Source organism: Fringilla coelebs, assembly GCF_963513975.1.
Source record: "Fringilla coelebs genome assembly, chromosome: 4".
NCBI lineage: Eukaryota > Metazoa > Chordata > Aves > Passeriformes > Fringillidae > Fringilla > Fringilla coelebs.
The window spans coordinates 17,064,534-17,079,419 of NC_140032.1; the positions used below are offsets into that span (position 1 = coordinate 17,064,534).

Genomic DNA, 14,886 nt, shown 5'->3' on the forward strand with positions numbered 1-14,886 from the left:
GAAGTTGTAAAATAAGTTTCCTTGAAACAAGAACATTACATCAGGGTTTCTTGCTTCCTGAAGTCAAGATGTTATATGCACTTTGATTTTTTAGCAGATTTTTTTGCCTGGGTTCATTGAAATGTGTTAAGTAACTTAATCACAGCATCTTTTATATTGCTTGATCAGATCAAACAAACCTTTTTGATGCCTTGAATAAATTTTTCTCTTTAGGAATGATAAACCCTGACCATTTCCTTTCCCCCTGTGGAAACTGGCAGTCCCTCTCCTGGCAGCTCCCATAAAGTGTTTATTGTGCCAGTGTCTGCTCTGTCATGTCTTTGCACTCTCAAATAGAGCTGGGTTTATGTAAAGCATGCATGCTACCTTGCAGATCTTTGATCCACAGTGAGCAAAGGCTGTTCACAGAGTTGGTAATAAATGGCTAAGAAGCTATTTAATGTGTCACAGCTGTGAATGACCAAGTGTGCTGCTGATCTGTTCCAGGACAAAAGCAGTTAGGTTAATTAAAACATCACTAAGAGTGTTTTAAGGTAATTTGCTTGATTTTTGCCTTGAGATTTAGGAACTTAATCCCTTTCAGCTATCCTGCTTTCTCAATGAGAAGAGCTAATTGACTGTGTGACTGTCCATTTCAGGCTATCATAAAATTGGTTCATTTAAATAACTTTTTTCAAAGGAATGAGCTCACTTATTTGAGGGTGCCCTGAAACAAATAAAGGCTTTCATGGGAACCATTTTAATGTCTGGTCTCTGGACTACAGCTCACACCTTCCATGCATATATTCAGCTCTATTTCTCCAGTGGAAAATGGACTATAAGTTATGCAAGTACAATGATATATTTAGTCCTAGAATTGAGTAATGATATTCTTCCTTCTCTGATGTATTTAAGCAGTGTTCAAGTGCAGAGTAGTTCCTGCACTTAAGCACTTGCTACATAGATATTGAGGTGATAAGCACCAGCAGCCATTTTTTTGTGCCTAGCAGCATGAGTAAACTTGTCCTTACTGAGGGTGAGCACCATGCTTGAAGCAAGCATTTTCAGCTTGAGAACCTTCAGGCATTCTCCTACTAATGAGTTCATATCCTGTTAGTAAGCAGAAGGAAATGGTATATGTAGATGAGAGAAAAAAAAATACAACATTCATATTCACTGTGCTGGCCAGAAGCTGAACACACTTAAGTAACAATGCCCAATAAAGATAACAACTTTATTGCAAGTGTCAGTGGAGCTGTCTGGACCAATGATATGATTTTGTCTGGCAGGACTAAAGTGATGCAGTTCCATATTCCATGAAATAGATTTATGGATCACTGGAGTTGACTGAGGCCTTCATTCTTGCAAGATATGTAAAACCAATACTCAGCAAAATGTAGGATATGCACAGACTTGCGTGCACATATGATCTTGAAGTGACATTAGAATCAAAGAATGGTTTAGATTTGAAGGGACCTTAAACAATCACCTAGTTCCATCTTTGTTATGGGCAGGGTCAGCTTCCACTAGATTAAGTTGTTCAATGCCCCATCCAACCTGATCCTGGGCATTTCCAATAACAGGTCCACAAATTCTCTGGCAACTTGTCCCAGTGTTTCATATTAATCCACCCTCGTATTAAAGAACTCTTTTTTATGTCACTTCTTTTACTTAATAGATTCTATCTGATCTGTATCTGCCCTCTCTCAGTTTAAAACAGTTGGGCTGTGTCCTGTTAGTACAGGATCTGGTAGAAAGTCTCTCTCCATATTTCTTACAAGCCCCCTTTCAATGTCGAGAAGCTGCTATAAGGTCTTCCCAGAGCATTCTCTTCTCCAGGCTGAACAACCCCAACTCCTTCAGCCTGTGTACATAGGAAAGGAATTCCAGCCCTGTCATCATTAGTCCAGAAGAAGGGATGTTGTATTGTATTGGCTTTTAAGCATATGTGCATGTCTTTGCTTAAAATGTAATTTTCAGGGGAATGCACTCCTGGAGAAGTTCTGTTCTGAAACTTTATTGACTCTTACAGGGGAAAAAGGTAAAAAACTGTTCAAACCTGACCATCAACTGTTTATTATTAATGTTTATTTTGCAGTGTGGAAACAATTAATGATGGCAATTTCCACATTGTGGAGCTGCTAGCTATGGATCAGATTCTATCTTTATCTATTGATGGAGGAAGCCCTAAGATAATTACCAATTTGTCCAAGCAATCCACTCTGAACTTTGATTCTCCGCTGTATGTAGGAGGTAAGAGGATTTTATTGCATCTTACTAGAGGTATTATAGATAATTTAACTGTGGTAACATGCTTTAAGAAACACATTCTTGTGTTTCTTAGAGACTCATTCATTGACATAACTCCTTAAGATGAAACTTTGGCAGTAAATGTCAATAGCTTCAATTTTAAGAAATAATATGTCCTCAAACTACACTGGTTGCTTTTTTATAATTATGTTTCTTTTTTGATGACTGTAAAATTTTGTAAATTTTTGCTGTTATTTAGCCTTTTATTATACTGAAGAAGTGTGCTTAACATTGTTTAGCTGCATGAAGACTTAGTAATGCCTATTCAAAAAGTGTAGAATGGTAGCATTCTGTTCTGCTCATTTTACATTCCTATTTCTCTGTACTGATATCTGCAGGAAATGAGAGCAGTGTGTAAAGCCATGAAGTGTAATTTATGTCTGGAGATCTTAGTGCTTAGGGCAGATAGGAGTTAGGACACTGGGTAAGAATGTGCCCAGACAGTTGCCTCACTGTATGTGTCAAGGCTTGGGTTTTGTTTGTTTTGAGAAAAAAATAATGTTTGTTTAATTGTTTGTTTAACTTGAGCAGCTAAAGTATTTGAAAATTTTTGGTCCTTTGATGCCAGTTAGTCTGTAGAACCATGAGTTCAAATACATTGCTTTAACTAGCAGTTTCTGCTGTTTTCCTATGGACCTGTGCAATCTAGGTAAAAGTCAGAAAATTCAGCCAACACTTAGTGCCTCCTTATTTGTTAGCAAGTCTAAGTTCTTAGAGTTCAGAAATTAAGCATGATTTTTAAACACTATTTAAAAGCTACAGATTTTCATGTTCTACTTAGTTTAACCTTATACCCTTACAACAGGCATGCAGGAGTTTTCTTCTGATCTGCTCTCTCTGTTTAAAAAATGTACTTCCTTTTTCATTTTGCCTATTTCTTTTATCTCTGAGAATAACTTTTTAGACTTAAGCATCTTGCCTCCTTGCAAAAAACTGTGCCATCAATAGTACATCTGTTTGATGCACTGTACTGATGCCTTCAAACGTGGATTGCCCTGCAGAAATGCACATTGCATTTTTTCCTGTGTATCACTTCTGTTTACCTAGTGCCCTGTGCCCCATTTGGAAGAGGGGGTCCTAGACTCTGACAGGATGCTGTGTGCTTGCTTACTGGTGTTATCAACATCAGTGTGTTTAATGACTGCTGAGGCCAATTGTGCTACTGGAAAGCTGAGCTGAGTGCAGAACAATAATCCTCCTGTCTGTTATAAGCACCTTTTGATGAAATGAGGCCAGACTGCCAACTGTAAACCTTTATTCTGGGCACATCTTAGCACTGCAGTGCTGATCTGTGACAGCAGGGTTCTCTTCCCTGCTTCTTCACCCTGCAGATCTGTGCCTCCATTAAGAGAATCGTACTAATCTGCACATTCATCTTCAAGTATCAGAAGAATAACTTTTGAAATAATCTTTTCTCTTAGTGGTTTGATACCTAAGAGCAGCAGACTTTTGCATTGTTCCTTAGTGAGGTTCCATGTTTATTCTATTATAATTTTTCGCATTTAGGCTCCAAACAGGCAATTATTTCTGTTGTCATAGAAAATGTTGATCCAAAAAATAATAAAAACCAATCATAAAAGCACATTGTAACAAAATAATGCAAAAAAACCCAGTAGGTTGACATTCAGATCTTAATCTTTCCTCTTCTCTAATTTATCTGGTTATGATTTTTTTAAATTCTCAAAGCAGGTAATTTTCACTCTTGTATCTTTACATCACCCATCTTTTTGAGATTCAATAATTTTTTTCTTATCCAACTATATCTAGATTTTTTTAGGGAATTTGATTACACATTTTTATCAGTGAAGAACTTAAATTCTCACTAGGTTTTTATGCAGTATTTTTATCTTTGCCAAAGTCTTAGTTTGACACCTAAATCATCATGTATCTTACACTTACTCTTACCACTTTCCTGCTAAAATGGCATTTCTGATAAGCATCACCTCAGCTGGCAGGATGAAATTCAGATTTAACAGCAAGCCCTTGTACTGTGTGTGCTCTCATTCTCTCTCATTCCTTCTCTCTCTGCCTTCCCCCCCAATTTTTTTTTTCTTTTTTTTTTATGTTACACTTGGGTCACAATATGTAGCTTGGTTTAAAAGGGGTAATTAAACTTTTTTTTTTTACCAAAACTGAGCTAATTGATTTATACCTTTTGGAGTTTTTTTGCCTCTTCTGACTGTATGGAGTGTGTGGTCAGAATACACGTGCTTGTTATTTTTCAGTCTTTCTGTAACAAATTTCAGTAAATCATATTGAAAGTGCATGGCTTTTGTAAGAATTCTTAAGGGACAATCTGTTTCTTCTCAAAAATTCTTCAAAGGGGTCACAGACATCACTGATACTTCACATTCTTCTCTTGGAAATTAGAGCATATTTTACTAGTTGAGAGTGGCACCTTCTTTCATGGATGTCCCTATTTCTGAGACAGGTAGAGTATCAGCTGCTTCTCATTTGTGCCTGCTCTGTTCTGGCAGCTTCTAGAATTAGATACTTGTTTCGACAGTTTTACTGTGTGACTGTTATTTAAGAGAGATTCCTACCATTTGCCTCCTTGAACAGTAATTTACCTGTAGTCAGGTTCAGCATCCAAAAGCTTAAATGGGGGTGGGAGTTACTCTCTTACCTTGCCAAAAATAGATCTGAAATATTGTCTGTATTGTTTCTGCGTCAGTTCTTTCCTAACTGGTAAAGAATATTTGTATAAATATTATCTAAGAAACATTGCTAAAGAATATAAGCAGGTTTTACACACACTTTGACCTTCTAACATTTGGTATCTTGCTAGAAGAAGCAAAAGTGTATAGGCTGAAAGCTTGTGCATATATTTGCATTGTGTTTCCAAATGTCTACCTTATTAGAGAAAATAGACAAAAAAATTCTGAATCATGTGTGATATACCACCTATTGCCTGGTATCATACATACATGCTTATATGGTTCCCAGAAATCACATCTAAGTTTCCTGACACTTTCCAGTATAACATCTAGTTTAGCATTGCATTGGTGGGCTTAGTTTTATACACCTTTTATTTTTACAAAAAGTAACTTCAGTGCATCTATTCTGCTGAGATACTTCCAGCATTTTCTATGAACATCAGCTGAGTGTGGCTTTCAAGGGAGACAACAGGGTGAAGGGGCCTTGATGACTCTGCCCAGTCCCTGGTTTGAGAATATGGCAAGTAGATGTGAGGAGATGGAAACTCATGGTTGTTTGCAGTCTGAGTCCTTTAATATAATAGTTCAAAGCCTATTTTACAGTTTGACCCTGCCTGAGTGCCAGGTGCCCACCAAAGCCCCTCTATCACCCCCCTCCTCAACTGGACAGGGGAGAGAAGATGCAATGAAAGCTCATAAGTTGAGATGCAGACAGGGAGAGAATCTTCGCTGATTACAGATGTGGCAAAACAGACTCAACTTGAAGAAATTAATTTAATGTAATAAATCACAGTAGGATAAGGAGAGGTAAAACATTTCTTAAAGACACCTTCCCCCAACCCTTCCCTCCTTCTCAGGCTTAACTTTTTTCCCCCCAATTCTCTACCTCCTTCCTACAAGCAGTGCAGGCACATGAGGAATATGTGTTATGGTCCGTTCATCACATTGTTTCTGCCATTGCTTCCTCCTCAGAGCAAGGAGTCCTTCCCCTCTTCCAAGTGGGGTCCCCCACATGGGATACAGCTTTCCACAAACTGCTCCTGCATGGATCCCTTTTTTCCCATGGGATGCAGTTCTTCAGGAACAGGGCGCTCCAGCATGGGTCCCCCACAGGGTCACAAGTCCAAGGAAAACCTGCTCCAGTGGGGGCTCGTCTCTTCACAGGTCCTGCCAGGAGCCTGCTCCAGCACGGGCTTCCCATGGGGTCCCAGTCTTCTCTCAAGCATCCACCTGCTCCAGCATGGTCTCCTCCATGGGCTGCAGGTGGATCTCTGCTCCCCTGTGAGCATCCATGGGCTGCAGGGGCACAGCTGTCTCACCAAGGGCTGCAGGGGAATCTCAGCTCCAGTACCTGGAGCACCTCCTCCTCCTCCTGCTTCACTGACCTCAGTGTCTGCAGAGCTGTTCCTCAAATATTCTCACTCCTCTCTGGTCACATCTGCACTATTACTCTTTTGGGGTTTTTTCCTTTATAGATATGTTATCACACAGCTGTTGCTGCCTTCCCTGACTGGCTTGGCAGAGGCAGACTTGACAGGTCCATCAGGGCACAGCTGGCATTGGCTCTCTTGGACATGGTGCAGCTTCTCAGAGAAGCCACCCCTGTGGCTCCCCCACTGCACAAAGCCTGGCCATACAAACCCCATACACTTACTTAACTGATAAGATCAAAGAAGCTTAGGCTCTTCAACAGTATGGATACAATATTGTTCATTTCTACAATCACTGAAGCCTAGCACCAATGAAATTACAATGACCTCTAAATGAAAGGCAGGTCTGCTTCATTAGGTTACACAGTATTTCTGCATGACTCTTAACTGTTCAGAGTAATATAGAAGTTATTAGAAATATCAGTTTACATGGTTAAGGAGCCACTATGCAGAACATTGCTGCTTTCTTGTCATTATTTAAGTACCAGATTGAAAAGTGTTGATTTTGTCTAGGAATGAACCTATGCAGCTAATAATATTTATTGTCAGGTAAACAGTTCCTTTTTAGTGCTCTCTGCACTTTGATTTCCTTTACTTGTGACTCTCAGGACTCATTTGGGCATTTTGTATTCATTATTAGAAGGCACTCTCTTAAGAACTATCTGCTATAGGCTAATATGTTGGCAATAAGTTAAAAGAAAACAAAAAGCAGGGGGTAAGAGTAGAAGAACTTCTTGTTTACAGGAAAACATTTGATAGTAATGTTCCTTCTGAATTATTCTTGAATTATTATAACAGGATAAGTGGATCACATACACCTACTGCTCTAATTACACCCATAACAACTGTAGACTGTAACAGAGGAATTACTCTGAAAATTGTCAACACTGGGGACATTTGCATTGTCTAAACCTGTATACACATAGTAGTTAGATGTTGAATTATTTTTATTATTGATTGTTTTAGACTGTAATGGCAAACTATGAATGGCTTTTAGTTTTATTAATCTGTTTTTGAGACATGCTAAACAAAAGTATTTTTGATTTTGGAACCTCAACATGTTAAACTATCCTTTCCAAGAAATTTTCCACAGCAAATGTGTACGCTAGTTCCATTTTGATGAGCTGGTTCAACTAAATTCTTCCAGATTTGAGTATCTTAGTTTACAAAAAAAAAAAAAAAAGACATATCAGCTGCTAAATTTCAACAATTGTTGTTTTTCTGGAATTCAGAAACTGTGTGCCATCCTGGACTTAAATGCACTAGGTCAACCCAGGCAAAGCTGACCTTTTCACAGCTCTGAGCTTCCTTTCTGGTGAAGTCTTATATTCATCTCTTAAGCACGACTTAGAGACTTACAGATTTGGAGCCGATTTACACGCATGCTTGACAACCAGTACAATTTCCAAAAACTAAATTATTGTTCGTGGTTCTGGTTTGAATATCTAGGAATAATTAATTTAGAAGAAGCATTCCTTTAAAAGTGTTTTAAAAATGGAGAAAATTGTGTAGAAAATTGTGAGATTATTACACTGGTTATTTGCTATTATTAATTTCCTAGGCATGCCTGTGAAAAACAACATAGCAGCTTTGCGCCAGTCGCCAGGGCAGAACGGCACTAGCTTCCATGGGTGCATCCGTAATCTGTATATCAACAGTGAGCTCCAGGACTTCAGAAATGTGCCCCTGCAAGTGGGAATTCTGCCAGGTTGTGAGCCTTGCCATAAGAAAGTTTGTGTGCATGGCACATGCCATGCTACCAGCCAGTCGGGCTTCTCGTGCGAGTGCGAAGGAGGATGGACGGGACCGCTCTGCGATCAGCAAACCAACGACCCGTGTCTCGGAAATAAGTATGTCCTTCCTCAAGAAAAACAGTAGCATAATGTGCACATATGTTTCCTGTTATGTGTATTTTTTTTCATAAAAGTTCGCACTTGCAAGTAGCAACATAACCTGGGCATGTAAAAGCGAAAACAGCATCCAGGTTTTAGCATATGTTCTTTGCATAAACCTAATGAGGGAAAGTCCCCAGTTCAGGGGAGCAGAACCACACACCTCACTCAAGTTCTGCCTAAAGCCTGGGAGGTGCTCTTGCATACTTCTGTATGGGCTTCTTTTGTAATGAGATGCGCTGATGCAACTGTGGGTATGACCCTTGGCACAAAAATAATTTTGAAGTAGTTGCAAATGGGAAAAAAAAACTATTTCCTTATTTTCAGTTGTAAATAATAAGGTAGTTAAACCATTAATATTAATAATAATATTAACAATATTATTCTCAACTGTGTTTTTGAAAAATTATACAATGGACATACCTAATATTTTATATTTTCAGAGTACCCCAGGTTTTAGGAGGAAAATATATTTCAATCTTTATGGTGAACTTCTGTTTAAGTCTCAGCGTGGTAATTCTATTTACTGATTTGAGCAGAAAATTTTAGTTTAGATATTTATACATGTCTGTAGAAAGATTCTTATATATAAATGTGTGAAGATAGAAAAAGATATGTATAATTGTGTATGTGATAGTATTGATATCTATGCATATTCATCTTTCAAATTTACTGCAGAGACACATTCTATTTGGGTTCATGGACTCCCAGCACAAGAAGATCAGAAACTTCAGAAGTTCAAAGCTATTTTTTATTTATTAATCTTGGGCAACAAGATGCCACTCTGTTTGTTCTTACCACTCTTACCACTGTCCTTATTACAGCTTGGCAACATCTTTTTTTTTTCCATTTCTTTTTTTTTTCTTTTTTTTTTTTTTTTCTGTTCAGGCAAGCCTGCTTGGGTCTTTTGGCTGCTGCTTTTTCAGTGCAGCATTTGCCTATGTAATTTTTGACTTTTAAGGACCAGTGGCCTAAGTTTTCTAAGAGATTCTAATAGGATGATTTTCAACTCCTACATAAAATTATGTTTAAATCATCTTTTCACATAGTGTGTGGAGTGTCTGACCCTTTAAAGTTTTATATACAGTTAGCACGTTTTGCAGCACAGTTTTATTTATATTAGTTATAGACTCTTTCAGTACCTTTAAAGTTTTGAACTCTTCCCAGAGCTAGAGCAGTCAGGTTTTGAAGGATATCATTATAGCATGAAATTTTTTATTGGTCATTTTTAGGCTGTCCTCTTTCACAGTAACTTTAAAGAAGGGTAGTCACAGCAGGTTATAAAATGCAAATGTGACTTTATATTTCAATACTTCAGGATTAAAAAACAACATCAAATTATACCCACAAGTTCTACTATCAGAAAGGTCAGAGAATTTCTTTAAACTGTCCTTGAAGTAGTAGATTCTTCATTGTTTCTTATCACTGTGTACATTATCACACAAACTGAGTGCTTTTTTGCAGCAAATTATGAAGTTATCAGTATCAGATGTAGGCAGTATCAAAGACAGAAGTAAGTGAGAACAGTGTTAATATTTTGTTTGCTTTTCAAAGTATTGGGGTTTTTTCTGCTGTATACAGTGCTGTGAGCTTTTAAGAGAGAAAGCCAAAACAATTTTTTTTTATTTGGAGTGGAGGAGGGCTTCGTTGTTCTTTACTTCCTGGGGATTTTCATTCTGTATTTCTTGATTCATCTCTAAATTTTCTATTGAATAGATGCATTTTATCCATCTAATACAGTTTGACATTCTGCTTTATCTGAGCAACAGATTTGTCAGTGTCATCTCTGTTTGAAAAATGTAGGTGATCTTTTAGAGACGCACATCATGAGAAGGCTTAAGACACATTTACATTACCTGCATCTAGGTGTTTGAATTCAAAATATAGTAACCAAAGTTTGTTCTCTAGTCAGTAAAGAGAAAAGCACATTTCAAAAGAATAAATAAGAATTCAAGTTGTCTAATCATCCTCTAGATAAGCTCATTTCTCCCCATGACTGACTGTGTCTGGAGCTTATGGCAATTATGCATCCAACTTGAGTGGCTGACACAGGTACCTAAAATTAGATGAGATGAAACTGTGCCCAAGAGTTTGCACTTAGCTTGATGTTCCTTTCAGTACAGTCAGAAGATGAAATTTAGAGCTTCAAAGAGCAGGTGGAAACAAAACTATGAGAGTTGGCATTAGCTAAAATTTAATCATCTTCTAAGTCAAAGCAAAACTTTACCAAAGATCTTGACACAGATTGCTTTGGTATCTAAAGCCTGTATAGAGCACGTCGGGATGTCAGTGCCACCTGAGTGACTGTAGATCAGATGTCCTAAAAGTGGATTTTTATATATGGTGAAAAGATCAAATGCTGAACATAATGAAAAATAAACAAGAGCTATCTGCCCTGTGATATTGTCTAAGCCTTCCATTTTGAATTGCTGAATAACAGTTTTGAAATATCAGACTTCAACCACAGGAACAATTTTCAATTTTTTGTAGAGAATGTGGTACCGACTAATACAGAAGTAGGAGGTGCTTAACCTATTAATTTTATATTTGCAGGTTTTAACCCCAGACTGGTTATATTATCTTAAAATTTCAAAATGAGATGTTGCACTTAATTGAATTCTTCTTTTAAGACAACATGCAATTTTAGATTAATTTTTGCTATCTTCAAATTGAAACGAATGATTTTATTTTAGTTCAAATAGGATTTTTATTTTTTAATCTCATTTTTTTGACTTATTTAGGTGGCTGTCATAATATACTAAGGAGGTTGTGAGTTCAAGAGTCATACACTATAGAGAGGAAAAACATTAGAAAGCAAAAACATGAGGAAGGGTGACTTGTATGTCAGGATTGCATTCCTCCCCACAGAAGAATTTTCACTGTGATCTCCCTAACAGTATTTAGATAGAAAATTTTTCTATGGAAACAACAGTTAAAGAGAATAACCTTATTTTTGGAAGGAAGTTATTGATCCTGTGCTGCCAAATGAGGAAAGGGAAGTAATTTCATTCCAAGTCATTGGTGATAATTTCAGAAGATGAAATCCCCTGATGTTCAGCTTACAGCTAGGAGCAGGTAATTAAGCATCCTCCTTTTGAGAAGCACCACCTCTCTCTCCAAGAGAAGCAAGACCAGCTGTGTATTCCCCTACTACTGTACATCAAAACTTAGCAGATGCAGATTACTCACAACCTTTTTTGTATTCACAACAAGATTTGAGCCTGCCCCAAATGTTTATTGAAGCTCAACTGGGAAATCAGCTGCTTTAATCACTTTGGGTGAGAGCTGACAATGCCCAGCCTCCCCTAGTGTGAGGTTTGGTATGAATTCTGGGGGAGTGCTGTTGCCTTGCAGTGAAGCACAGAACTGCCTCAGATATTACGAGGACTCTGCTACTTGCAGTTGGCAATACAGACTAATATATTTGAAGGGAAAGCACATGTGCAACTTGAAACTGCCATTGCTTGAGTCAGAATAGCTTCTCTTAGGAAGTGCCTGACCTGTCTTTGTGCTGGGAGCCCCATATTTCATGAGTGACAGTATGGAGTTTCTTTTAAATGATACAAGAACCAGAATTTCAGGTGAGTTTCTTTCTTCTTTGGCTTGATTTTGCCGTGTTCTTCTCAAAAGCATGCTGAAAATTTAGGCAGACAGGAAATGTTGTTTTTAATACCTGTGGCCTGAAAAATTTTTCCATAACACATCTACAGTGGCTATTTTCTGGCGAGAGGGAGTTCTGTACTGCAGCTTGTTTTGTGTAAACCTGCATACTAATTATAAACCACTTCACTGCATCTCACTGAAAAAGTCCATTAGAAACAAAAGCAATTTCTTCTGAGTACAGTCCAAAGTATTTGTAGTTAATGTTGCTTAGCCTGAACTTTGATGAATAATTTATTTTTATTCTCTTGGGCTTGTTTCCCCTGTAGATGTGTGCATGGTACCTGCTTGCCGATCAATGCATTTTCATACAGTTGTAAATGCCTGCAGGGACATGGGGGAGTCCTCTGTGATGAAGAGGAAATGCTGCTTAACCCCTGCCAATCCATCAGGTGTAAACATGGCAAATGTAGGCTTTCAGGACTTGGGAAACCATATTGCGAATGCGGCAGCGGATACACGGGGGACAGTTGTGATAAAGGTAAAAAAAATCATTCATGTTGTTGTGGTCTTAGAAAATAGGCTTTTTTAGTAAAACATGAACAGCCAAGCACATGAACAACCAAAAACATGACCAATTTTTTTTTTTTCCACAACACACACATTTGTTGCTTTTTTTTCTACCATAAGACTTTATCTTGATGAGAGAAAAACCAAGCCTTTCCCATGAATTTGTTTGCATTTTGAGGATTTTTTCATCAAACGTTTTGCTGTGAAAACATTTCTTTTTTTTTTTTTTGCCTTTATTCAGAAACACATTTTTACTATATTTAACTATTACCTTTTACCTGCTGTATCTTTCTGTATTTATTGTTTCTCTACCTTCTGCAACTGAGAAGCCAAATCCAATGATTCTGCTCCTAGTTTTATCACAAACTCTACTTTTGACCTCTCAGCTTCAACTGATTTATCACAGCGAATTATGCAGGTGAGATGGATGAAAACAGGATGACTTTTCCCCCTACCTTTTTCTTTCTCCTTTGTCTATCAAAGCTCTCCCTCTCCCTCTTTTTCCCTTACCCCAGATGGCATTTATTTTGTATTGTACATAGATGTGACTAGAAGAATATGGTTGTAGAACTTTTAACAGATGTCTCATTTTTAGCTGCCTTTATACCTCAGTAATTTATGAAGTTAGCGGAATGTAACTTATATTAAATAAGAGTTTGAATAATATTAAACTCCAGGTCTAATAAATTAAATTGCATGCTCTCTGAAACATTTCCCTATGGTAAACAGAACCAGCTGCAAGCAGTGCAGCAACAGAAGATGTGTATTTTTATAAAAGAGGAAAAGATTTAAGCTTCCAATTTTCTTGTCATTGTAATAGCTTCGTATTTATGGTTTACACATACATAATATAGGCTTTACTGAAACTAGGAGGTATGGGGAATGAAACCCAGCATTAATCACATTACGTTTGGAAGAACCACTAGCTTCCAACGCCGAGTCTCGGTCGAACTTTAAAACACCAATCCCAACTGCAAATGGTAGCGCAGCATCTTCCCGCGTTACGCACTCATTGACCCGCGTCCCAAAGTCACCTCTCTTATTTTGAACGTTGTTTCCCACAGAAATCTCTTGTCGAGGGGAACGAGTCCGAGATTACTACCAAAAGCAGCAAGGGTACGCTGCGTGCCAGACGACCAAGAAGGTATCGAGACTAGAATGTAAAGGCGGGTGCTCGGCCGGGCAGTGCTGCGGGCCGCTGCGCAGCAAGAGGCGGAAATACTCCTTCGAGTGCACCGACGGCTCGTCCTTCGTGGACGAGGTTGAAAAAGTGGTGAAGTGTGGCTGTACAAATTGTCCCTCCTAAGTGTCCCTGTCACACTTGTCTTTTGAAAATGTTGTATACTTATTGACAGTGTCGGACTAATTAATGCTTCATAGTGGAAATATTTGAAATATATTGTAAAATACAGAACAGACTTATTTTTATTATGAGAATAAAGACTTTTTCTTCATTGAAAAAAAGATTCAAGTGCTTGAACTGAGACTTCTCGTACCCAAGAGGAGCTTTGAAGAAAAAAAAAAAGACCTGGTAACATTGCAGCAGAAATGGGAAACTTTAACTGCTTTTAACATGGATTCTTCTTTATAACATGCTGAAGATACACTGACACTACACACATGTGACTTTCAACTTAACAGCTCAGAGATGAAATACTGACCAGAACACGAGGCTTGTTTTTTCACTTTCGTATCAGTCTATTTTGTTGTCTTGACAGACCATACCAGTCACTTACCTATGGATGAGGAAGCTTTATGAGCAAAAAGAATCAGATTATAAAGAAATAACAATTGTTTGAAACACATTTTGTCTTTTGGAATTATTAAGCATCTTGAGAAGATGGGGTCTCATTTAATGAATGGGAAATAGGAGATGCAAGAATATACTATAATCCTGAAATCTCCTGATGATGTGTACTTTTATGTCAGCATGTCAGCAAAAGAAGCATAAAAAAGTGTTTATCTTCCCTTTTACAGTATTAATTTTTTGTAATATAAATGTTCTGGGGATGATAAAATAGATTATTGATGGATAAATTAGTAATAATATGGATTTCTGTTTCTATGAGTTCTAAACAACTCTATACAGTATTGGGTTTCATTGAGAAATATTTATTGTATCAAAGTACATTGTACTTAACCCTTTTAGGCCATCCCTTTTACTGTTTTTCAATGCTTTAATATATATTAATTTATATTTGTCCCAGTATTTTTGTAATTTTTTTTAAAGGACTTAAAAATCAGGATTTTTTTGCAATAGAACTAACGTAGCATGTCGTCTTGGGGTAAATGTTTTCAGTCTGTTTTTTCCTTTCCATTCCCTTTTCCTTTTCCTTAGAATCTGACCACTTGGTGTCACTGAATAGAAAGTGGTGACAATTTGCAGTTTCACATATAGCAGATATTCAGGACACCTTCCAAGAACCTGTAATATATTACAGAAAATGT

At 37.6% G+C, this 14,886-nt stretch overlaps 1 protein-coding gene across 2 annotated transcripts in view; it reads left to right on the forward strand.

The window, feature by feature from the left end:
* Window positions 1–13,945, forward strand: part of SLIT2 (slit guidance ligand 2) — a gene marked incomplete at its 5' end in the record, with an annotated part of 255,849 nt that extends 241,904 nt beyond the window's left edge. For both annotated transcript variants that reach the window (XM_084203836.1, XM_084203837.1), the window contains 4 exons: window positions 2,078–2,232; window positions 7,938–8,226; window positions 12,198–12,409; window positions 13,503–13,945. In XM_084203836.1, coding sequence (XP_084059962.1) covers window positions 2,078–2,232; window positions 7,938–8,226; window positions 12,198–12,409; window positions 13,503–13,744 — 898 coding nt within the window. In that variant the 3' untranslated portion in view covers window positions 13,745–13,945. The remainder of the gene's footprint in view (window positions 1–2,077; window positions 2,233–7,937; window positions 8,227–12,197; window positions 12,410–13,502) is intronic.
* Window positions 13,946–14,886: the final 941 nt, after the last annotated feature.